The sequence below is a fragment of the Monodon monoceros genome, unplaced genomic scaffold (genome assembly GCF_005190385.1).
Source record: "Monodon monoceros isolate NGI ecotype Baffin Bay Population unplaced genomic scaffold, NGI_Narwhal_1 Super_Scaffold_6, whole genome shotgun sequence".
Lineage (NCBI taxonomy): Eukaryota > Metazoa > Chordata > Mammalia > Artiodactyla > Monodontidae > Monodon > Monodon monoceros.
Window position 1 is genome coordinate 82,002,549 of NW_021703783.1, and position 26,829 is coordinate 82,029,377.

Below are 26,829 nucleotides of genomic sequence, written 5' to 3' on the forward strand. Positions count from 1 at the left end.
AGTTCAGCATGGGACCTTAGAAAAGTTATTTACTCATGTTGGGCCTTAATGAATCTGTCTGTAAAATGGGAACGTCAGTTTTGCTTACTGAAAAGAGCCCTTGTGAAGAGCAAGTTCACAACCTGCTCAACTGTAAAGACCACATAAATGGAAGAAGAAAACAGAGTCCTGATGAAATGCAGAGGCTCCCAGTAAGTTACAGTAACCATCGCTTTTGTGAAGGAAAACAGCTTCCATGTCATTTAAAGATTGAGGGACCATTTGCCTGGGCAGAGAATAAAAGACCATCAACGTGATGGTGGCATTTCTCACCTACTGGCTGCACCTCCCTGGAACCCTCCGCCCTAGAAAAGGGGAATGATTAAGGTCCCTGACCCCGGTCCTTCACTTAGAAATATTAAAGGACACGGGGCACAGTCCTAGTTCTCTGTCAGATACATCAGATCTTTTAAATTCTGACTACAACCCACCACCCAGGCTCATAATCTGACACTCTCAAACGCTCACACCTAACACGCCAGCCAGCCATTCCCCAAATATTCCGGATACTTTCAGAACGCTGAGCCTTTGCATATGCTGTACCCTCAGCTCATAAAACCTCTCAGTTCCTTATTGGACTAGCATCTTGTTCTCAGGCTTTGAAATCCAGTTCCAGTGTCACCACTCCCTATAGCTCCACTGTACCTGGCAGAGTTGTTAGTAGTTTAGTGTTTCCCAAACGCTTGATTTAAACCTCTGGAGTTGGACCAAGTCAGAAATAAAGATAATTTACGTGTGTGTGTGTGTGTGTGTGTGTGTGTGTGTGTGTATACACATCACTTACATACATATATGATACATAAACAATAGTTTCTGGATGTAGATAATAATCTGTATTTGCTTCAACAATAGTAACCATGATAACGATGTTGCTGAAGATGTCTAAGTAGGCACTCAATAAATGTTTGTGGTACAAGCAAACAAAGACACATTGCTCCAAAGGAAGGGCGAGGAGTCTGGTGCGGCAGGGGAGGTACTAATAGAATCTCATCAGAGGGGCCATGGACTCACGGGGTGGTCTGCATCCAGTTCCGCTCCATAGCTGAGAATCTGATTGGCAAATTTGTCGAGCTCTTGAATGGTTCTTGGGAACCAGGGCACTGCAACACAGAAAGGGCAAAGTCCTGAGCAGCAGATTGGCAGGACACGGCCAAAGGCCTCACCGAGATCAGAAGCTTGGGACCAGCTCCAATTAAAGTCCATGGTGGTGGCAAGTGGGGTCCCAGATAACCCCCAAAAGTCAAATCTTATTTTCCTTGGAAACTAATTTTATTTACTTATTCAACTTTACTGAAGTATAATCAACAAAACTTTAAGGTATTTTAAGCATATACCATGGGGATTTGATAGACATATACATGGTGAAAGGATTCTCCCCATTCACATGCATCACCTCACATATGTATCTTTTGTGGGGGGAGGATTCTACTCTCTTCGCAAATTTCATTGATGCAATACAGTGTTATCGACTATAGTCATTATGTTTTACATTAGATCCTCAGACCTTAGTCATCTTATAGCTGAAAGTTTGTACCCTTTTACCAACCTCTCCCTATTTCCCGACCCTTAAGCCCCTGGCAACCAGTTATCTACTCTCTGTTTCTATGAGTTTACCTTTTTTCTTTTTGAAGATTCCACCTAGATGTGATACCATGTGGTATTTAACTTTTTTTTTTCTGTCTGACTTATTTCACTTAGCACCTTGGAAACTAATTTGAAAACACATTCCTAAACATACTCTCTTTCCTGGAAATTTTCTCTGAATTGCCTCAAAATTCATCTCCTTTCCACCTATCGTAGCATAGTGGAGTGGTTTTTGAAGGTTTACTGTAGCAGCAGAATATTTCATGTAATATGTGTTTCAGGCATATTCCGGAATATAAATTAGGTAAAACAGAGCTGTTCTACTGTAAGCACAGATGAGCCCGTGAGCTCTCTTCTCTTGACCCCATCTTCCTATCATGAGTCTCCCTCCCAAAAGGGCCCCCCAGGGACCCCAGCAAAACCGTTTGATGCCAAAGCCAATTTGAAAGCCACTGGTGACATAGAATGAATGCAGTCCGGCAGTTTGACGATGCCTTGCAGCACCTAAAAATCTGTGGGCTTGTTCTGAAGCAGCAGCATAGCGGGAGAGAAGATGGGGTCTGTGTTGTGTGACCCACAGTGACTGGGTCCTGCAGAGGGACCCCAGGGCGAAGCGCAGGTGGTAGCTCCTAAATGGATGTGGCCTTCAAGAAAGAAGACACACTGGGAGTGGAGCCATCCTAAGAATGAACAGACGAGGACATTTTGAACTGTAAGTTCCAAGCAGTCAGGAACCAGGCAGGAGTGCACTGTAGTTCTAGGTGCATGGAGGGAAAGGAGGGAGGAAAGTTTAGGGGAAAAGATGCTGAACCTACAGCCAGTTAGGTCTGGCTTCGAATCTAGGCCCCAGCTGCCTATTCACCTCCTCTGTGTCTCAGTCCCAACTCCGTAAAACGGAGGATAGCAGCAAGAGCAATAGAAAGCATCCCAAACATTTTTTGAGACCTTACCATGTGCCAGACTCTATGCTTAGCATTTTTGGTGAAATATCTCCTTTAATCTGGGGATTGTTGCGGGGTGTAAATGAGAATGCAGGCAAAGGGTGCAGCCGAGTGGCCCACAAAAAGGTAGCTTTCCATCTCTTGCACGTTATTTCTGATTCTGGCCCTGCTCCGGTGGGGCAGGAAAGAACATGCATGCCATCTAGTGGCCAGAGTGGGGAACTGTCTTCCATGGTCTATAATAACGGCATCAGACGGGAAACAGCTGCATTCCACCAAAAGAAGATGCTTATCTGAATAGCGGTAATAACGGTCCATTTAGAGCCTCGTTTCCATAGATCTGAGATGCTAAGCTTTCTACTTCCTATGTTAGTAATAAAAACTAACACTGAGTATCATTCTAAATACTTTACTTAGTATTTGTACTATTGGTGGGTACTGTGGGTCTCCCCATATTATAAATGAGAAAACTGAGATACAGAGAGGTTAAGTGACAAACCCAAATACACACACTGCTAGGAAACAATGGATTCAGGATTGGAACTCGGGCTTGGATGACTCTGTGGTCTCAGGTCTGGACCGCAAAATCTGTCCTGCCAGGTATGGGGGTGGGGCGCACAGTGGTTGTGAGGGCTGGAGCCTGACGGCCTGATTGTCTTTACAGTTTCCCACCTGAAGGCTTCCATGCCCCTAAAACCAGCCCACTTCTCAAGGTGAGCTCCCTATGATAGTAATAATGGGAACAGACGTAGTAATTCCAGCTAATGCTTATATAGTTCTTCCTGCGTGCTAGGCACTGTCCTAAACACTTTACATACCGTACCTCACCCAATTCTAACAGACCCATGAGGTAGGAGTTATCATTATCCCCATTTTACAGAAGAGGAAACTGAGGAACAGGGAGGGTAAGTCTCTTCAAGGACCTCTGCGGTCCCAAAGGCTAGACTTTGGAGTCTGGGATGACTCAGCGCCATGTTCTGCTCACTTAGCATGGGACCTGACTTCCCACTTTGTCACCTGAATTCTCCTCAAGCTTCTCTTTCTCCTTGAATCCAGTGCCTTCCCTTGCACAATGGACCTCTGTTATCAGCACTGAAAATGGGGTCTATTCCCTACCCGAGTTTGGAAGGGCTTGAGGAAGGACATCCTATTGCAGTCAGCCAGGACTCGGGATTTCCTCCAAGACCCTTCCTGGTTCTCTAGCATGTTGTCGTCCTGTTACCTCACTTCCAAGGCAGCCCATCCCCACTCGTTCATAGTCTCTCTTTTGCCTAAAAATTATCCATAATTCTGGCAATAACAGCTGCCCCCAGCCCTTTCCTGCTGCACCCCTTTCTGACTTGGGGGGGGCGGCGTGGCCGTTAGCCCTGCCAAAGGCGTTTCCATGATTATGTACTGAGCATCCACTACTACCAGGCACTGGACGTTGAGAGGTGAATACAGAGGAGTCTTCATGCCTGTGGTGCTTATATTCTAGTGAGGGTGACAAGGAATAAACAATAAATAAATTTAAATATATAACAATGCCGGGTAGCTCCTGAAGAAGAACAAAGCAGTGCAAGGAGATGGGGATACTATTTTATATAACATCCTGTGGCTCCAGACCCCAGGGTGAGGGTCCTAGAGACATGACACGACCTTGCCATGGCTCAAAGGGACTGTAATAGCCAGAGTCTGTTCCTAGATCTGTCCCAGATCTGGTTCCCTATTTGCCTCAGGGAGACACAGACTGGTCATGGTTAAGGGCCTGGATAACAGAGCCACACAGGCTAGGCTTGAATGCTGTCTCTATATTTACCCTCTGTGGCATCCAGGACATATTATTCCTCTTTGCGCCTCAGTCTTCCCATAAGTAAAGTGGGGATAATAAAGTATACTTTATAGAAACAACATAAGTTTAAAAGAGTTAATATGTGTGATTTGTTGAGAACAGTGTCTGGTACATAGTAAATACAGACTCATGTTGGAAATATTGTGGGTCCGGCTCCAGACCACCGCAGTAAAGAGAATAGCACAATAAAGTGAGTCACGTGAATTTTGTGGTTTCCCAGTACATATAAGAGTTATGTTTACATTATACTGTAGTCTATTCAGTGTGCAATAGTATTATGTATGAAAAAACAATGTACATACCTTAAATAAAAAATACGTTATTGCTAAAAAATGCTAAGCGTCATCTGAGCCTTCAATGAGTCATAGTAGTGATAGCAAAGGTCACTGATCTCAGAACACCATAACAAATATGATCATGAAAAAGTTTGAACTATTATGCGAACTACCAAATTGGGACGCAGAGACAGGAAGTGAGCCAGTGCTGTTGGGAAAATGGCACCAATAGACTTGCTTGACACAGGGCAGCCACAAACCTTCCATTTGTAAGAAACACAGAATCTGTGAAGCACAGTAAAGCAAAGCACAACAGAAGAGGTACGTCTGTACTAGTATTATTCAGCTGCAAGCTCCAGGGATTTTTTATTTTTTCTTTTTACTCTGCCGTTAATATAGTGCAGGGAGCAGAGTAGAAAGTCTTTCCGCAAGGCCAGGAAGTCAACCACTTATTCTGTTGTGTAACTGAGTGCGTATTTTTATCGCTCAGAGCCTTAGTTTCTTTAGCCACGAAATGGATTAAAACTGTCATTCCCTATTATTGCCATCATTGCATACATTAAATGCTATAGGAAATGGGACACATCTTAGCAGAGTGACTGGCGCACACAGTAAGTGCTCAATCGGGGTTTACAATTAGGATGGGAAAAAGTTTAATGATGATGGTGAAGAAGAAAAAGGAGGAGGGGAAGAGGAGGAAAGAAGGGAGACTGGAGTTTGAAGCTCCTTTTCAATCTGGCTCTGATGTTACCAGGGTTCCTGATCTTGGGCCTCAGTTTCCCCCTGTATAAAATTCGAGCTGGGGGATTCACTAGCCACTGTAGTCCCTTTTGGGTTTCATATTCCAACTATGGAGGGCTGAGGCTGGCCAGGGGGCACATGAAAATATATTGATACTTCCAGTCAATTAATGTGTCGGCCTCGCTTGTTTCTAGAAGTAGAGCCACTGCATTTCTTCAGCATCCAAAATGCATGGCCCCCACCATTTCCCTTTCTCTCACCCAAGAAACAGGGCTTTACTCCGGAGAGAAGCTTTGTTGTCCCCGCCTCGGTTCACAGCTGGGTGTACTGGCCGGCTCCCAACTGAACGCCAGAGGGCAGCAGAGCAGCATATTTTCAGCTTTGGCTGACTTTTTTTTTTTTTTCTTCTCTCCTCCAAAGGGAAAACACTTTGTAGTTGGGCCACATGGCTTCGTTCAGACCTCTTGGTGGAAAAGAATATCAGAGAACTTGAGAGGGCTGCAAAGACTCAAAGGATTCAAGTCTTGACAAAGAGAAGGCAAAGGTCGAAGCAGCTTAGCAAGCCCCAGGACCTAGTCAGGGAGACTGTCAGGGACCCCCAGGGGAGGGGGCACTGCGAGGCCATGGGGTGCTCACCCAAGTCCAGGGGCCTTCAGTGGCTTCTGGGCCCCATCATCATATAGAAAAGGCCCAGAACAGAGCAGGCTAGAGAAGTGGCAAAGCTTTGTGGCTATAGTCACACAGACTCTGGAGCCAGACTGCCTGGGTCCAAATCTCACCACTGCTACTTTGAGACGTTGAGACTTTGTGCAAATTACTTAACCCCTTTGTTCCCCAGGTTCCTATCTGTAAAACGGCTATAATAAGAGTATGTACTTCCGAGTGTGTGAGGATTAAATGAGCTAAGGCAGGACTAGGACAGTGCTTGGCACAGATACTCACATTATGAGTATTTGGTATTATTATCACTAACGTGATCATTATTATCATTAGAGAAAGCCAGGTAATAAGGGGGGATGGGCCTGCTACACACTTTCTCCAGGCAGCAGCCCAGTGCTACCTTTGAATCGGTTCCCCCACCCCCTCCCCAGACCTCACGTGAGGTTAAGGTGTCGTCTCCCGGAGGCCCTTGGGTACAGCCTCTGTGGTAGAAAAGAGGACCCAGGCTGGGCTTGACGATTAAGAGAAGTAGTTCACCAGCTGTCAGCCTGGGGAGAAGGGACGAGCAGGGCTTAAGGAAATGAGACCCAGGAGAGGCAAGTTCTGGGTGTTGGGGGGTCAGGGGGAACCAAGGTCCTGCCATGGCTCACTGCCTGGGGAAGAGGCCCAGCTGAGCACGGCTGGGAAGCAAAACAGGGTGCGGACCGCAAGTGCTAAAGGCAAGAGACTGCAGAGAACCGACTGGAAGCCGGTAGGTCTGCGTTCAAGTTTCAGCTTTCCTACCCACCCCTCCCACAGACAAAGTTCCTTGATTCCTGAGTTTCTGGCTTCTCATCTGTGAAACAGGTGCGGCAGCCAAGCGCTCACCTACTCTTCGGTTAGGATGAGAAGCCACTGACTCCCAGTAGGTAGACCTGTGTCATCATTGCACTTGAACCTCTCACAAAAAAGTCCCAGGGACACTTGTCTGGTTAAGTAAGGTTCCGCAGGCCACTGGTGGCAGGGGCAGGGCTCATACTTGTGTCTCCATCCTCGACACCTGGGCTCTTCTAATTTCCCCAGCCCCAAAGTTACAGTTACCTATTTTTCCTTTAAAGTTACAGTTTTTGTGAGCTTCCCACACATCAAATGCTGCACTAGGCACTTTACCTCCATCGTCTGTTTTAATTCTCAGAGTAACCCTGGGGGGTAGACACGATTATTTCCGCTTCACTGATGAGCAAACTGAGGCTAAGAGAGATGAAACGACTTGTTCAAGATCACAGCGCCGGCTGGGAGGGAATCCGAACTCTGTAGCTTGTGCACTGAACTTGTGCGCTGAGCTGTGCTAGGCTGGTTTAGAATAAGGTGCAGGTGAGCGGCCCTTGACTTTAGATTTCTGTTCTCCTGCCTGGAGAGGGGAAGGAGATGACAAACTAACACAGGAATTTAGAGGGGCTTGAAGAAAATCCCTAGGACAGCCTCGGGTCCTCACCACCTTCCATCCCGAGCCCCCCTGGCTTTAGGGGAGGTAACTATTTAACACCTAAGTCCTCGGTTCCTCAAAGACACCTTCACATTTCCTTTCTCTTCTTCAGTGACACTCACAGGCCCTTCCCCTCCCACCCAGTCTCACTCACAAAGCCGGGAATCCAGACTGACCCCAGCGACCCAGGCCTCTGTTTTGAAAAGTTAAATCAGATTAGCTCATTAATGACCTTTGCAAATACATCCGCGGTGGGCTGGCCCCTGTGAGCCCCTCCACGGGCTCTCAGGCTGCGGGGCTCCGCAGTTAATGAATGGCTTGGGCAGGCTGGTGCAACAGAGGCCCTCTGTGAAGAAAGAGACATCCGGGGTGGGGGCGGGGTGCGGATCATTAATAAATATTGATTTGGCTCCAAGGGAAGCAGCCCGAGGGAGAGCTGGCCCTGGACACCCACGTCGTGGTCTCATTAAGTCGGGGTCAACGCTCAGCCTGGGCGCCGAGGGGCGGCTGGCTCAGGGGTGCTCCTGAGCAAAAGCCTTCCGCAGCCCCCAGGCCTGGCTGGAGACTGCTTCCCGAACAGCGGGTCAGAACTGGCCCATTAAATTTATAGCAGTTCAAGGTGCAGCCTGGGTCCTATCTAACCCCTTCCCTCCACCAGCCCCAGGGTGTCGCCAACAAGGCACCCAGGCTTGCCCCAGACTTCTGTCTCCAGGCTGTCTCGGGGAGAGCCATAAATCCCTTCTTCCCAGGCTCCTGGATGTCCCCTCCGAAGCCTCCTATGGCCTCCAGCTGGGCAGAGAAGCCTTTGCTGTGCTGATCACAACAGATGAAGACTTCTGAGGGGGTTAGTTTTCCCTTTTAAGGAGCTTCTATTTTCTTTTTTGAAGAAGGAACGCCCTTCAGGAAGGTCTTGGCGAGAACGGGTGACCCAAACGCTGGCCGACGGAGCCAAGCTGGTCCCTGCCTCCTGGATGGAGTGCAGGTGTGGTAGGGCAGGGCCCACTTTTATCACTGACAGCCCAGGCAAAGCCTTTGATCTCTCCGTCCACATGTCAAAATGAGAATGAGAACCAGATGAATAAAAGGAACCTAGCAGGAAGTAAAGAGTGAAATGGTGTGGAAATGAATAAATGGATGGAATGAGTGAAAGATACAAGGGAAATAATGAATAAAGAAAAGGGCATTTATTCCAATCACCAATCTAACCTGGAGCTATCCTCCTCATAGCCTTTTTAAGATGTCACTTATCTTATAAACTTACCTATTGGCAGGTTGTCCACCATATTCCCAAATACTGAATTCTGTTTTCTGAGCGCTCACATTGCCCTGAGATCTGACTACTGGCTACTTACAGCTGGAGTTACAGTCAACCTCCATTGGATCAAACAGAATGCATCTAAAGCCTTTTCCATATGTCTGTCCCCCTCCAGGAGCCCCTCCTTGGCCCTGCTCCCCCTCTCCCCACCATGCCCAAGAATGACTTCAGTGTATCTCCTAGGTGCTCCTGACACACGCCCACTTCCCTGCTCCTGCATAGACATGGCCAAACAGCAACTACCTCCTACACCATAGGACATGTGAGTCAAGGCACCACGTGTGTTGTTTTCCATACTGCATCCCTCCGTGTGCTGCCACTGAATGGATGCTCAATAAATATGAGTTGCATGAATGAATGATCAACCGAATTAGGGCATAAATGTGAATGAAAGAGAAGAAGGTGGTAAAGCAGACTCTGGTTTTTGAGAAGGAGTAGTAATAGAAAAAGGAAGAAAACCCCAATCGTCAGGATTTTAATAGGTAAGAGCCACGTAATTCATAAAATACTAAGGAAAAAGAGAATTCTAGGGGGAAAATGGCGTCAAAGGCTACAAATATTTCAAAGAGGATGAAAACAAGAAAGAGGTTACTGCTTTTGGTAATGGATGTTGTCAGGGTGGTAAGGAAGAAGAGAAGGAAAAAAGGGAGGGGGGAAAAGGGAAGGAGGGAGGGAAAAAGCAGGAAATCTGAATGTGAAGCTGTTTCCTAGACCAGTGCTATTTCCAATATAACACATGGCCAAGTGGATAATGTCAAGCGTCCAAACCATGTTCACAGGAAGTCAGCTTTGGGAATGAGATACCATTCCCAGGGCCCCTCACATCCTCCCAAAGAGGAAGTTATCTCCCTGGCTGCGAGGTGAGGCTGGCCCCAGTGAGGGGGTGACTGCCACCAACTCCCTCTGTGTTACTAGGCTGGTCAGTGTGTCCACCCGATGGAGCTGGTGGTGGCAAATAGTCTGACATTAAGCTGAGGTTATAGATCATAAAGCTCCTCCCTTATTGAGGCTTAAGGAGGAATAATATCAAGGGCCTGTTCAACTCAAGCAAGTTCAACTCAACCCATCAAACACCCTAACACGCAGAGTGCCTTGCACGAAGACCCCATGAGCCCTAGAAGGTGGCCAAGTGGGTCTTAGGTCAACTTCACAGGTGAGGAAGGAGAGGTAAAGAGGTCTCCCAGCTGGTAGGGAGTCAGATGGGATTCAAACCTAGCTGGCAGTGTACAGAATAGGAATCCAAATCCCACCTCTCGACTCTAAACTAATTGCTCTTTTTGACTTCCTACGATACTCCCTCAATCCAGCATGAATGGCAACTTGACATTCAGTTAAAATCATTTCATATTCCTTTATTACCCCTTCAGTCAAGGGAACACACCTGTCACAGACAGAAAAGGGGTTCTCAGTCTAATTATTTGTAATTTTCACAATCCCAAAAGCACATCATGGTAGCCTTTCTTTACCAAAGATCAGGAGTTTAGGGATTCTGGCTTTGCCTCAACCGTAAGATTCACCGGGTGTCCTTAGAAAAGACTCAGGGACAAGTTTACTGACCATTTTGCATGGATCCTTTATGCCAGGCACATTGTGCAAAGTGTATCACAGAATCCACACAACCTCAATGGCACACAGATATCTTCATCTTACAGACGAGAAAAGCTAGGCCTACAGAGGGCGAGTAACTTGGCCAAAACAACTACAGCCCTGGAACTGAACTGGAAAAGTGAAGACTCCAAAATCCACACCACGGCTCAAGCGCACCACTGTCTCACTTCCTAATGCTGAGGAGCATCATGTTACCTGTTGCCCTAGCTATCTGAGTTGACTGTGGCGAAGCTTCCACGAGACAGCCTAAGGGGAAAATCGTTTGGATTTGGCATGCAAATAAGGAATTCCTGTTAGAATGAAAGCCTGCTTATAACCTTATGATCTTCCTCAGCTTGAAGCCCTGCGCCCTGGCAAACAGACTGGCTACAAACACAGCATTTACTCAGGGTCTTCCCTTGCCAGTGAACAGAGCTGCCTCTGACAGATTGCGAAGCAGCAAGCCCTGGACCGGCTTCCAGTTGCAGGGTTGATGCCACCTTCCCCTCAATGGGCTTATCCTCTCAGCTGCGAGTCTGCTTGTCTCGATGAGGCAGAGTGCAAACGGAAGTCCCGTCCTCAGCTGCCAGAGGACTTCCGGCAACATCAACACAGGCAGCAAGCATCCCGGTAGACTGGAAAAGGCTGTCAGTCATTCCTGTGTGTCTTTACAAACATGCCGACCCTGGGTCTCCTGCAGGCCCAGGGCCACGAACATCTACAGCCCTGAGGCACACTTGGGGCTGAGTGAAATGCGTGGGAGGAGGTTTGGAAGTGAGGAGGGGGACAAAGGAAAGATGATGGAAACAGAACAGAGGAGCAGAGGGAGAGAGAGAGGAAAAGCAGGCACAGGTGACGGAAATGGGGAAAACCCCCGACCATCTGGACCCCCTCCTGCCCTAAGCAGCTTCTCTCTACAGGGTCTCAACTCTTTGGGAACAGTGACCCTTTTGAAAATCTTCTCTCCTAAAAAATATGCATGCAGGTACACATGTACCACTTTGCCCAAAATCCCAGGGGCTTTTCAGACTCCTCCGAGGAACCCTATCCTTCCTCCTCCCACGATGGATCTGAAACTGCAGACTTATCATGGCACTGCCTTTCACGGCAGCAATGTTGAAGCAGAAAAGGGAAAAACTCAAGAGGGCTGGGAGGGGAGAGGGGCATATACGAGGGAAGGAATAAATATAATGATGCTACTTTGTCGTCTCACAATTAAATCTTTGTCTTCTCCACTTAAATCATTGCTTCAGGAATTAATCCAAATAAGAAGACAAATAAAATCATAAGAGCCCCTAGGCTAGATATAGGTAGTAGGTAGAGAGATGAATAAATAAATAGATAGCCTTTCTACTCCCCACAGAAAATCGCAGTTGTCCTGGCAGTCTGGACTCCCTTTGTTTCCACAGCAAGACCCTTACAATCACCACCACAGCATGAACGAAATCTACTCAATGGCCAACTGCTCTTGGAAAATAACGCCAAATGGATAAATTTCTCAAAAGGTGATGATCCTACACCTCTGTCTAGCCAAGTCATTTTGTCCATCTGCTTCTCCTGGCTGCAATCTGGCTCCATGTAGGAATTTTCCATTCCCCCCGCTCAATGTAATGTCATGCAGAAGACTCAAAGGGAAAGGTAAAAGGATTAGTACATTGATCGATGGAAGATATTAATGCTCTTTCATGTTGGGTTGAAGAAGGATTTGAGGTCATCAGGAGAGAGGGTAGCCGGAGAATAGACCTCAAGTATTCAAAAGACTCTCTGGATTAAAATCCTATTAAACTCCCATCAGCTTCTCTAGGAGGCATTTTAGAAGGTTGGGGTTTCTTTAACATGTCACCATAATTAGCCTTCCCTTAAGCTGTTTTGGGTGGGGAACTTTAGCAATTAAGAAACTGAAAACTTTCATTTTCTAGCACCCGCACGGCCTTTTGAACGGTTTGAAAACTAGAATGGAAAATGGTTTAGCCTAATTGATTTGAGGGGTTCAGATCTCTCCCCTTCAACCTGCTGTCAGACTCGCCCCTGAGATCTGAGCCCCTCAATAGAAAGGGCATTTTGTCAAGTGAAAGAATCAAAGGTTCGGATCTATGATGATGCCTTTCTTCTTCTAATCATCCTCCCGTGGGGTTCAACGGAAAGAACAACTCTGCAAAAGGATGGTTGTTTCCCCTGAAAAGGTCTGTTTCTGGGCCCAGATTCCAGTTCACAAAAACTACCCCAGAAACCCAAAGGGCCCGTGTCTCTCAGCAGGTGCAAAACTGGGCTGTTTCAGCATCACTGCATGGAGATCAGCCGGTCCGTTACGTGGACATGAAGGTCAGGAAACCGTGTCAGGGAGTGGCAGCCAATATGGGACAGAGTGCACAACCATCCAAAGAAATAAGGGTCGAGAAATACGTGTTGTTTTAAAGGGTTAGTCTGAGCAGTGTTTTCCTCACTGGGTAAAGTATCAATCCAACGTTAAACATCAACGCCCTGCCATTTTGAGCCCCACCAGGGAATCAAACCTGTGTCACGTTCCACCTCTGACGAGCCCAACACCGATGACGTGGTGCCTCTGTGTCAGAACGTTGGCTTCTTCGCTTTCACGCTTGCTGGGTCCTCAGAGTCAAAAGTGGAGAAGAGGCCCAGTTCCACCAGACGTGTCTCCATCACAGCGCCCGCCCCTCTTCTGTATTCACCTGGCTGTCCTGTCATCCTCGCCAGCCTGTGAGCTCACGAGGGACGGGCCGTGCTGGCTCTCTCTCCTTCCAGCTCCAAGCACGGTGCCAGGTACGGAGCAGTGTTAGGCATCCGCTTGCCCACAGCTGCACAGAACTCACTCTGTGCCTTAAGGCAAGTCACGGCCTCCATTTTTTATGATGAAAAATGAAGGAGTCTGCTGGGCCGCCTGACCTGTGAGGTTATTTTCTAGTTCCCAGAATCTCCGAAAACGTAGCTGCGTACAGGCTGGCTTTTCATGGCTCCCGTGCTCAGGTCATAATTTATAATAACAAGGATGATAATGCTAAGAATAGAGAACTTCTGTTAAGCCCTTAAACATGCTCAGTGCTGTTCTCAATGCTCCACTGGTGTTATTTTATTAATCCTGTGAGGCAGAGACTCGTACTCCCAAGTGATACAGTGATAGACTGTGGTGATCAGTAATTTGCCCAAAGTCACACCAAGTGTGTATCCTGGTTCCGGAGTCTGGGCTCCTAACTGTTCTTCCACATCCTATTTCTGAGCCTCCCTTTCAGGCTGCCAGCCCTTCAGCTGATCTCTGTGCATCTTCCCTGCCTCCCCAGGGGGCTGCCTGCCTGCCTGTCAGTTGCTTGATTTCCTACCCCAGGGCCCCAGCTGGCCTGCCCTCTACCTGCTCTGAGCAGAGACAGAGCTTGACCCACGATTCGGCAGACCCTTTGCCCTGAGGGCCTGTGGCTCCTGTTGGGAGCAGGTGGCCGGAAAAGCGAGAGAAGGCCATCGTCATCAGGGCAGCAGCTCACTTGGGAGGTGGAAGAGGAAGGAAGGCAGATAGGGTTAATCTGAGGAGGAATTCCAAGTACGCGCCCCCAGTGACCAGAGACCGCGTGCATCGCTGTGCACCCTTGGCCAAGGCAGAAGCCCAGGATGGACTTCCTTGTCTTGGTTACAGCCACAGGAGGACACGAGCAGGAAGAGAGGAGGTCTCCTAGGATGGCCTTGGAGGTGTCTTTTGGAAAATGTTTCAATGGTCTATGCAAAGAGGTGGGTCTTGTCTCATTTTAAAGCACCTCTGCCTATTAACATACTATTTTCAGGTACAGAGCCTGAAATCCTCTTGAGCTAGTCGTCAATGTTTTGGCGAGAAAAAAAGCTTTTGATTTTACAGTAGAAAAAAATTTTTGATTATATGGGAAAAAAGTAGTTCATCTCAGCAATCACACTTCTAAGTATTTAACTTAAATGAGTCGAAAACTTTCGTCCACAGAAACACCTGCACGTGAGTGTTTAACAGCCTTACCCATGGATAAACAAGATGTGGTGCCTCTATACAATGGAACATTATTCAGTAATTACAAAGAATGAGCTATCGAGTCACAAAAAGGCATGGAGGAACCTTGCTAAATGTAAAAATAAAACAGCCTAAAAAGGATATATTCTCTATGATTCCATATTCATAATGCATGACATTCTGGAAAAGTCAAAATCATGGAGACAATAAAAAGATGAGTGGTTGCCAGGGGGAGGGGATAAGGAGGGAGGGATGAACAGGGGGAGAACGGGGCATTTTTAGGGCGTTGCAGCCATTCTGCATGAGGTGTAATGGTGGATACATGACATTATGCATTTACCAAAACCAACAGAACTACACAATACAAAGCATGATCCCTAATGTAGAGCCTTTAGTTAATAATAACGTATTAGCATGGCTCGTCGATTTAACAACCATCACATACTCTCATTTATCCAGCTGGGCACTGTTCTAAGCACCGACTATGGAAGATCTCATTTAGTCCTCACAAAAGCCCTATGAAAAATTGAGGTCAGAGCAGTTAAAGAGACTTGTCAAGGGTCTCAAAGCCAATAAGTGGAAAAAGTAGGACTTGAACTGAAGCCTGTCCAACCCCAAGCCCATACTCCTAATTCCTTCGCTCTACTGCCCTACTCCCCTCCAGGGCACATCAATTACATTTTGTAATAGGGAAGAACAAATCTGACTCCATATTAGAGCTGTTTCTTTTACTTTAACCTTTGTACTCTGTTGCTTGTGCTTAGTCATGACGGCTTTGCACGTTTTGTAAAAGAATGTTAGTCATGACGGCTTTGCACGCTTTGTAAAAGAATGTTGCCTATAGCCTGAAATATACAGGATAGCCTATTCTCAGGGCTCTGACCTTTAAGAGTTCATACATACAGGGATAACTAGTTGCAGAACAGAGAACAGTATTTGTTTTGTTGGAGGTTTATAGGAATATCATGACCTGACCTATGTGGACACCTGCAAGAACAAAGGATTCCTGCACCAAGAAGTTTGCAACAAACAAACTCTTTCACCTTTTTAGTTTCAAAGAAGGCCTGAATTCTTCGATAAGGTAAGATGGTTCTTTGAGACACTAGGCTGCTATCATCTCGGTCTGAGGGCTTTCTGAATAAAGTCGTTACTCCTTGCCCTAACAACTGGTCTCCTGATTTATTGGCCTGACATGACCCGAGCAGAACAAGTTTGGACTCAGTAGCAATTTCAGTAAGTAAATAAGGGGGCAGAACAAGTCATGACAACTGCTCTGTTTAGCCATCACTCACAAGCATTTGCTGAGGGCTATATATTAAACACTGTACTAAACTCTGAGGATATTAACATAGGCAAGAGACTCTCCCTGCCCACAAGGAGCTTGTAATCTAGTGGAAGAGACAGAGAGACAGTGAAAGACCTAAGAACAGAGCCAAGGAGCTCCAGCTCCAGAATTGACATGTCATGAGAAGGACTTGGGGAGAGGCTATGAGATGAAATGGAGGTAACTAAAGAATTTGTCTCGAAATTATATTTATATAGAAAGCACCCTGGATACCCTAATCATCCTACCTCTAGAAATCACGAAATTGACAGCAAAATAATCCACGAATGAGAAATATATGAAAATTGCAGCAGAAGACAACTAATATAAGAAACAGCTATCTTGAGGAAGGGGGAAAAGAACATTTATTAAATGTCTAAATATGCCAGGTACTGTCTGAGTCCCTAACCTATATCCTCTCACTTAATCCTGGTCTTCCAGGGTAGAGATTATTATTATTATTATTATTATTTGTAGTACGCGGGCCTCTCACTGCTGTGGCCTCTCCCGTTGCGGAGCATAGGCTCCGGACGCGCAGGCTCAGCGGCCATGGCTCACGGGCCCAGCCGCTCCGCGGCATGTGGGATCTTCGCGGACCGGGAAACAAACCCGTGTCCCCTGCATCGGCAGGCGGACTCTCAACCATTGCGCCACCAGGCAAGCCCGGTAGAGATTATTTTTGCCATTATTTTATGATGAGAATGTAGGGTCATCTGTGTTGCAACATTGCTGTCTCTTACCTGTGTCTTTCTTCTTATCCCGGGAAAGCTCGTGCACAGTGGCCCCAATTTCATGCCTCAAGATTCTGATGATGTTTGCCAGAGCGGGCATGCTGCGTTTATCCAGATAGGTGAAAAATTCATACTCATCTTTCTTTAAACGTGAAGGTCTTGATTCAATGTGGGTCAGGTTTATATCATTCTCCTAGAAAACAGGTGTAAGGGAGTATGTGAAGGGGGCAGTCACTGGAACTGACACAGACCAAACACTCAAAACCAGAGCAAAACACAACGAAAGGAGAAGAGATGAGGAAGAGTAGTTCTTTTTTTTTTTTTTGTCTTTTGTTTTTTAAATATAAGAATAGAAGAAAGTCTTCAACACTGCAAAAGTTGTTTACCTTTTCTTCTGCAAAACCAAATAACTAATCACAAGAGGTGGGGGAGATAGTTCAAATGCCACAGAATCTAATCACGTGGAAATCTGCTCAGGGCTTAGAGTTGCAAACATAAGATTTCATTGGGTCAGTGGTTGCCAAAAATATTTACACAGGAAAACCTCCTTTCCTGAATGACATCTCACAGAATCTCAGTAATAGTACCTCAATAAATAAATCCATAAATACAAGCAACATTGTTCTGCTTGAATAGAGTCCACAGGAGTCAGGCTTCTTGGGTTTAAATCAAAGTTCTTAATTATATTGGCTACGAGACCTTATAAAATGTACTTTCACATTTCTAACCGTCAGTTTCTCCACCTGTAATTTGGTGGTACTATGGTACCCGCTTCGTAAATTTGTTGGAAACATTGGATGAGATGATACAAACACATTGCCAGGTACTTAGTAAATGCTCAGTTAAAATTATCCAGTATAAAATCATTCATATTTTTATATAATTACTTTTCATTCAAGTTATGCCACAAATGTATATGTAGCACCTACTAGGTACTGATCACTCTGCAACGTGGTTGGGATATATCAGTGAACAAAACAGACAAAGATATTTTCCTTTATAAAGCTTCCATTCAAGTTGTGAAGAGACAAACAACAAACATCAAAGATAACCGATTTGTGTATTATTTTATAATGATTATAATGACAAAGGCTAAGGAAAAAATACAAAGCAGAGCAGGATGAAGGGAACGGGCAGTCCTGGGATGGAATGAGGGAGATTACAGTATTTAATAGAGCGGACACATGAGGCCTCATTGAGAAGGGAAGGCTCATGTACAGGCATTCATTAAATACCACAAAAATAATACTCACTTAATAAAATGTCTCAACTTCAATGTCTTTAGCTGGTGGTACTTTAGTTATGATGGGGTTTGTCATTTAAGAGGAACTATTTACTTAAATTGGTCCTCAAATTTGAATGTGTGGCAGTCATCTGCTACTTATTCAAAGGTCTGATCTCATTGACAGCACTGCTCTTTGTGAGGAACACCAAGCCTCCTTACTTTATTAAAATAAAAATAAAAGGGGGTTGCTCCAAACATTGAAATGGACAAAATGTACCCAGAAAAAAATGTTTAACTTGAATAACTCTATAATTTCAAAGAAATGAAATTCATCGACCTTGTAGTTCAAGAAGTGTATCTTTCTTCTTGATGGTTAGTGGCATATGGTTGAAGAGCACAGGGGTACTTACAATAACAATACCTTTTTGTATTTGAATATCACTTTACAGTTTAGAATTATTTTCTGTGACCTTCCCAACAAACCTCTGAAGAGGTTAAGGAACATGTAAAAAATGAAATCAGAGATAAAGATGCTTTGTTAAAAGTGGCTGGAGAGGGAGGCCCTTTTCCTCTAATCTCAGACATTGGTCTTCTAACCACACAGCCTTTCCTGCCAGAGAGAACGGTGAGCATCCCTCAGATATCAGCTTTTATCGTTGTTATTGCTATTATGCCAACCCCCCCCCCCCATGAAACCTCTGGGTATAGTAAACACAGTAAAAAGCATTCCTACGCAGGCACCCTTCCTGCTCTTTCTTCCTCATGATTTTCAGGCGTACGTGATGGAGCTATTATTTATGGGCACCAGCTGCAAAGAACACACCCCCTGACCAGGTAACCCAATGTGGGAGTCCCGACTAGAGACAGAGTATGTGGAGGAGAGAAGGCCAGAGAGATAGCGGTTGCTCCAAAGCTTTTTACGCAAACAGAGGTGACCTCCTAAACGCAGCCAAGAGCAGTGTCATCCTTCTTGGCTCATGATGATAGAGAATGGTTAAGCTCCGCCCGCTATTTACCTAAGTTGAAACTTCAAATGAAGAGATAACCAATTTCTGCCTTGTGTAGAGCAGAGAAAACAGCAAAGCCAAGAGCCAGGAGTGCACACACCTTCGGCATGGTTATTTGCGAGACAGTGTGGGAGGGCGGGTGGCGTAGGAGGTGAGAAAGGATGTAGAGTGAAAAAAAGGCTGGCAAGGCAGACTACAGGCTGATAATGTTCCCCACCCATACCCCACCGCTCCCGACGTGACAGCACTTCCAGAGAGAAGACTCGCACTTTGGGAATAGCCATAAGACAATGTGTGCCCCGTGACTCGGTCTTTATAATCCTGGAGACCTAACTTATGGGAAAAATTTTTACCTCAATGTGTAAGCTGACTAAATTCCCATAATAGGGGAATGGTTAGGTGGACTGCAGTGTACTGATTCAGTGGAGGTTATGCAACTATTAGAAAGGAACCAACAGCCACATGCACAAAACACAGCGCCAGTAAGCACTCCAGGATGGGAGTGACAGTCTCTAGGTGATGGGCCTAGGGGTGATTTTTGTCTCCTTTCTATTTTCTTTTTTATCACAGTTCAACTTTTCTAAAAACAACACTTATTACTTTTATAATGAAAATTTAACTTTCTGTCTTAAGTGGTTGTAATGACAGCCACTTGGGAAAATACGGTGGATATAGATATGTGATCATTAAAATATGTTTTAAAAAAGTATGCCCAGGCCAAGGAAAAAAAGACTAGAATGAAATGCGTCATGATGAGTTATGACGAGATTATGTGTATCTTCTAGTTATTTGCCAAATGTCTTATAATATTACGCATATAATGAAAATTAAATTATATCTTTGAAATGTGAGTGAAATTTCTGGCTAAGAATATCCAGCCAAATTTTTTAAACGACTTCTTTCCCATTTGAATCAATTTGTTAACAATTAACTCTCTAGCTTGGCATGAAATTTCCTTAGTGGAGTTTTTCCAGTGTGATAGTGTGGATTGTTAGATAGATACCAATAACTTTGGTGGCTAAGAGAGGCTTTAGAAATGAACCTCCAAACCTGATTATGATCTTAGTTACCTTTTAGTAAATGAATTTTTATTTTTAAACAAGGGCTCTATGCAGGTTAAAAATTGACCCCTACACACTCACCACACCTTGGGGGAGGGATAAAGAAAGAATTCTTTGTGTTAATACACGTGGACATCTTAGCAGAGGCAAGAAAGGTTTAGAGTTAGACATTCCGAAGACAATTTCACAATTTGTCCAGTACTTAATTTCTGCGTACAAGATGGCTGAGCAACAACTTGATTACTCAGGACTCTTGAACAGACAGTGTGGGGACCAGAGAAAAGCAAAGTGGAATGAACAGTCTACTTGAACAAGGATTGACCAGAAACCCGCTTCTGCTCCCATCCATGAGGAAATCTTCCTAAAAGGGGATTCGTCACAAGTGGATGAAGCTATAGATACACAGAATGAATATGATGAATTGTGGAAAACAGATTCATGCTTCTGGACCTTTTCTTGACCTCCAGCTTAGGGCCCCTTCCTCTCCTCCTCCGTTTCATTCCTCGAAGAAAGAATGGTACAGCGAAAAGCATGTGAGCTTTGGAACTAATCTGAGTTCAAATTCTGTTCTGCTACTCACTACCTTTGGATACTTTAGTTGGCCATTCTCAACTTTTGTTTGTCTGTGTTTAAAATAAAAATCATAATATTACCTGGCAGCTTAATAAGAATTAAAAAGAGGGAAAGTACCTAGCACAATTGTGGCTTCGCTCACAGATACTCAGTAAGAACTCATTATACACTACCTTTCTCAACCTGGTATAGAGACACATTTCCCTGGGAATTGAAACACATTAAGCTAATGAGTCATTTTACCCTTTCATATTTGCTTTACCTTAAACTTTTCTCAGCTTTTTCCCTGAGAGCATGTTTTAGAAAGGAGAAGGAAGTGCTGAGCATATTGTTAGATGAGACTAGACTGGAAAGGGGGAGTTTCTTGGACCCCCTACGTGCTGTTGCCTTGGCATAAGTGCAAATGAAGTTATGTCCTGGCCTGTTTCAGAGCTTTCTGGGGGCAACATCAAAGACAGTCGCAAACGATGTCCCACGTCATTGGTCTCAAGCAAACGGACAGGAGGCTTTCATAACTCAGCCGATCCAACACCTTCCTTGTGCCAAACACTGTCCTAGGTGCTGGGCTACAACAGCGAACAAACCCGGAAAAACCTGGGGACTTCCCTGGTGGCCCAGTGGTTAAGACTCCATGCTCCCAATGCAGGGGGTGAGAGTTCGATCCCTGGTCGAGGAACTAAGATCCCACATGACACATGGCGTGGCAAAAACAAAGAAAAAGAAAAACAAACAAAACAGCAGGAAAAATCTCCGTCCTCCTGGAGCTTACATTCTTGAAGGAAGAGACAAACAATGACTATGATAAATAAATAAAATATACTGACTTCAGATGGAACAGACAGAAATAAGCAGGAAAGAGGGACAGAATATTCCAGGGCTTCAATGCAAGTGCCATTTAAACAATGGGGTCAGGAAGTCCTCAAACAATAAACAGGTGACATGTAAGCATAGACCTGAGGTCAATGAGGGAGTAGGACATGAGGGAACAGCAAGTGCAACGGTCCTGGGGTCAGACATTGTGCAATATGACTGAGGACCATCAACGAGGCCAGCGTGACAGGGGCAGAGTGAGCACGGGGCAGGAGGCAATAGGACATGAGGCAGAGAAGTAACCAAGAATGACCTATCGGCCGTTATCTTAACTTTAATTTTCACTTGGAGTGATATTAAGAAACTACAAGAGGTAATAGGGCAGAGAGAGAGAGACATCCTTTGACTCATGTTTTCAAAGGAGCAGTCTGGCAGCTATTTTAAGAATAGACTGGGGACTTCCCTGGCGGTCCAGTGGTTAGGACTCTGGGCTTCCACTGCAGGGGTCATGGGTTCGATCCCTGGTCGGAGAACTAAGATCCCAGAAGCCGCATGGCGCAGTCAAAAAAAAAGAAAAAGAAGAAGAAGAAGAAGAACGGACTGTTGTGGGACAAAGGCAGAAACAGTGTGGGGACTACGTCAACATTTGGGGTGAGAAATGGTAACTACAAAGATAAGTCTCATGGAAGTACAGGCAGGGCTTCCTGTATATTTTTTACTGATCTCTGCTCACGAGAGGGCCAGCAACAGCCCTAGCTGACCAGGAGTCTGAAAATTAAACCCACTGGGCTGAACAGGAAAGCAGAAGAAGCACAATTAAATTCTAGAGGGAGCTCAAGATCATCTCCCACTCTACTGTGGAGGAGAGTTCTTGGGCAGGTTCCAGCTGAACTTTCAGAAGGATTCACGCCCTGGAGACCATCTTTTGGGATCCCACTCTTGCTTCTCCTGGAAGGGTCTCTGTTGTAATCTCTTGGTCTTTTCTCCCCTCAGTCTTGTCCCTCTTTGTTAGGTTATTTCTTCCCCCACCCTCCCTTTCATGTGGTCGGGATTGTGTCCAACTCGGAGGGAACCCCTTCCTGGAGAAGAGCCGGGCTAGCAGCTTAATCCAGGCTCTTTTCAAGGCTTTAGAGAAAAGAGCTTTCTTGTCCCAAGTTCCCCTTTCTCCCTTTTCTTGCCACTGGAGAGAGAAAATCAAAATGGCCCCATGGCCTGTTTCAGTCCAGGCTACTGATGTGCAATCACAAGTCATGTGCCATCAATGGACCACAGCACTCTGTCTACATTTTCACAGCGTGGGATCTAACTTCATGATGAAAATTTAGAAAGTCAGCTCCGTGTTGCTGTTTCTCAAATATGCCCAGCTTTGAACAGGTCAGCAGCTGAAAACAGTGCCAGTTTTCCATCTGAGGTTCTTCTATTCAATAGCTAGATCATCAAACCTACACAAAATGTTTAGGGTAGCATCATTTGCATGGACAGATAATGGGAGCTAGCTAAATGTCCACCAATAGGAAATACGGTCACACGATGGAAGATATGGGAAAATGAGCAAGAATATATGTGCAATATCAAAATAATGTTCCCCACCATCTCCCCAAAAAGAAAACTGCAGAGGGATGGTTATAATACGATTCCAATTTTATGAAGATTAAAAGCTTGCAGGATAAACAACAAGGTCCTACTGTATAGCACAGGGAACTATATACAATATCCTGTGATAAACCATAATGGAAAAGAATAAGAAATGTATATATTTTTTATATATTTATTCATTTGTATATTCTTTTATATATGTAAATGAATCACTTTGCTGTACACCAGAAATTAACACATTGTAAATCAATTATACCTCAAAAAAATAAAACAAAACTTGCCAAACCATGCCATATATCTTAATGGATATGTTTGTATAACAAAAGTCTAAAAAGATGCATGGGGGGCTTCCCTGGTGGCGCAGTGGTTGAGGGTCCGCCTGCCGATGCAGGGGACATGGGTTCGTGCCCTGGTCCGGGAAGATCCCACGTGCCGCGGAGCGGCTGGGCCCGTGAGCCATGGCCGCTGAGCCAGTGCGTCCGGAGCCTGTGCTCCGCAACGGGAGAGGCCACAACAGTGAGAGGCCCACGTAACGCAAAAAAAAAAAAAAAAAAAAAAAAAAGATGCATGGGAATAGTATGTATCAAATTCAGATTAACAGCTACCTCTGAGGAGGGACATGCATGGGGAAGAGATACCCAGGGACTGTAGTCATTTCTGTAATGATGTATTTCTTAAGCAGGGAGTGAGTTACATGGGCGTTCTTTATATCATTATCTATATTTGGGGGGTTAAATAAGATGAAAAAGTCATCTGGGTTGTAAGAACTTTCTTCCCCCCAGTGGAACTCAAGGCTCTTCTTACTTTGATTAAAGATGGAACGTTCCCTGTAAACATTTTACTGCCATAACTGCTCTGGACCTAAGGCCAAAGGGGCAAAAGTAACCCTTGTGATTCACTCTTGATTCTGTCCTGCTCACCAGACCCAGGGGTCATAGGCAGGGCCTTAAAGTCCAAACTTTAAAGTAATAAACATCTCGTATCTGACCGAATGTCCCCTCTGCGATCCCACCTCTATCTCCAGGAACACTGAGGTTGGTAGATGGTGAGGGGATTTGAGGATTCTGTGACCTGGACACTTGTTTATTCTCTCAACTCAAGTCATCTGTTTCTTCATTCTGGAATGTACGTCCCCCCTTCCTCTCCCGTAGCCAACCCTCTAGGTTTCAGCTTAAACATTGTATCTGCAAGAAACCTCCCCTGGCCAATTTTTCCCTAAGCCTGGGTTAAGAAAGCTCATGGAAACTTGAGCTCTTCCACGTTCTAAAGGGGCAGAGACTGACTGCCTGGCTCTTCGCAGTCTCCTCAGCACCTATATACGGTCTGACAACAGCCGATACCTAGAGACTGTCATACAGAGTGAAGTAAGTCAGAAAGAGGAAGACAAATACTGTATATTAACGCATATATGTGGAACCTAGAAAAATGGTATAGATGATCTTATTTGCAAGGCAGAGATAGAGACACAGAGTAGAGAACAAATGTATGGCCACCCGGGGGGAAACAGGGGTGGGATGAATTGGGAGATTGGGACTGACATATATACACTATTGATACTATGTATAAAAGAGATAACTAATGAGAACCTACTGTATAGCACAGGGAACTCTACTCGATGCTCTGTGCTGACCTAAGTGGGAAGGAAATCCAAAAAAGAGGGGATTATATGTATATGCATAGCTGATTCACTTTGCTGTACAGTGGAAACACAACATTGTAAAGCAGCTATACGCCAATAAAAACAAATAAACAAACAAAACCCAGCCGATACTCAAAGTACATTAATTGAATGCATAAATGAGAAAATAAGAGCTCATTGACTATCAGATGAGGGGAAGGCGTGGGTCATCTGGGCAGAGGTCACACATAGAAAGTGAATGCGACAAACATAGACTGTATATATCACATTTAGACTATAAACAAATATATAGATTTGTTTTCAAAAGACCAATCTACCATGAAAATGGAAGGTGAACTTGGAAGCAGTTTTTACCTCTAAGTGTCCAGTCTTGGGCAGCTTGCTTAGTCTGAACCTGTGTGTCTCCATCACTTAAATGATGACAACTGAACACACCCATGTATTGATACTTTAGATCTCTGTATATCTGCCTGTTTGCTTGTTCCCTCCCCTGGCGAATTCACGGTAAAACGATTAGCGGAGTGCTGGCAGAGGAAGGGAGACCTCTTCTTTGCAACTTCCCCCAGGAGCCTGCTTCTAATTTTATAGCCCATTACTAAGCCCATTACTAAGAGAGGTATGGAAAATGCAGAGAATTGAGAGATGAATCTTCTGAGGACAGTGGGATGTTTGTGGGTTGGCAGATAGAGCGTTGGGTATGTTTCTCATCGTTTGGCCCAATTCACTAAACCATCTGCTTCACTGTCCCTACCACCCACCCAATACGTGTAAACACTACACATCTGTATCTTCATTATAATAATCAAGCCTATTGTGTTGCATTCTGATGTTGTTGCTAGCTGAAGTCTAGTAGACCACAAGCCCATTGGCAGGCAACATCATCCCTTAATGGGATGATGACTTTGATGTTAATCATCTAAGGAAAAGACGGCAGTGCTCATTAATCATGGAGGTGACTGCAGGAGTACTTAGCAAGGGACTCACAGGGAGCAGGTGATTCTCCCATAGGGAATGTTTCTCCTCCATTGCCAATCTTGGAGGAGCTGGAATGTTTTTTTTTTTTTTTTTATCTTGGCCATGCTGTGTAGCTTTCGGGATCTCAGTTCCCCCACCAGGGATTGAACCTGGGCCACGGCAGTGAAAGCCCAAATCCTAACCACTAGACAACAGGGAATCCTTGGAATAGATTTTTATCTTCTGTCTTTATTAAGGAAAGGTAAGTTTATTTATACCATAATTTTTGCTTTGATTCTGCCCTGCCTTTTATTAGCTGTTTTGATAGTAATAATGCTTGAAATCAATGGCTTCCAGCACGCTTCTACAGTAGAGATGTTTCCTTCAAGTGATTTGAAATATGCTTCCTATAATTTCTATGCTTTGCCCTTTTGTCACTGAAGTAATAAAAATAACTAATATTCTTCTTCCACAATGGCCCTTCAAATATTTGAATGAACCTATTGTTTCCTCACCCCATCTTCCCTCTTCAAGCCAATTAAACTTAATCCTTTTTTTAAAGAAAAAAATTATTAATTAAATAATTTATTTATTATTTATTTATTTTGGCTGCACCAGTTCTTACTTGAGGCATGCGGGCTTCTTAGTTGCGGCATGCATGCAGGATCTCGTTCCCTGACCAGGGATCAAACTTGGGCCCCCTGCATTGGGAGTGTGGCGTCTTACCCACCGGACAACCAGGGAAGTCCCGTTAATCCTTTTTTTTTTTTTTTTTTTTTGTGGTACGCGGGCCTCTCCCTGCTATGGCCTCTCCCATTGCGGAGCACAGGCTCCGGATGTGCAGGCTCAGCAGCCATGGCTCACGGGCCCAGCCGCTCCGCAGCACGTGGGATCTTCCCGGACCGGGGCACGAACCCGCGTCCCCTGCATCGGCAGGCGGACCCGCAACCACTGCGCCACCAGGGAAGCCCCCGTTAATTCTTTAACTATTTCTCGTAGAGCTAAGAATTTAAGAGTCTCTGATGCTCCATGACTCTCCAAAATTATGGTGCATAGAAATAATGAGAGCAAACATTTATTGAGCTCTTACTCTGTGCCAGATACTTTAATAAGTACTTTGCATGTATTAATTCATTTAATTTTCACAACAGCCCTATAAAGCAAGCTTATTATTACCTTCATTTTAAAAATGAGGAAACTAAGCCACCAAGAGGATAAATAACTTTCCTAAGGTGACCCAGCTCACAGGTGGCACAACTGGTTTTTCAACCGAAACAGTTTTGTTCCAGACAACATAGTCTTAATCCCAATGCTGCTCTACTCCTCAGGGTCCCAAACCTATGTTATGACTGATAGTCTGGAGCTCCTAACTCTAAAATAGCATAAGTTCAGTGGAACACTAGTGCCTGCAAAATGGTAATAGGTCTTTCTTGCACGAGGTTCCATGACCAAAAATGTTTGGGAAATTCTGAGTAAGATAGCATTGAAGAGG

The 26,829-nt window shown here is 45.0% G+C and overlaps 1 protein-coding gene across 1 annotated transcript in view; it reads right to left on the reverse strand.

Annotated features, from left to right (window-relative positions):
- The window catches only part of PAH (phenylalanine hydroxylase), a 70,925-nt gene that overhangs the window by 32,794 nt on the left and 11,302 nt on the right, over positions 1-26,829 (reverse strand). The window contains exons 3-4 of the mRNA XM_029204655.1: positions 16,482-16,665; positions 1,051-1,139 (exon numbers count right to left, since the gene is read on the reverse strand). Coding sequence (XP_029060488.1) covers positions 1,051-1,139; positions 16,482-16,665 — 273 coding nt within the window. The remainder of the gene's footprint in view (positions 1-1,050; positions 1,140-16,481; positions 16,666-26,829) is intronic.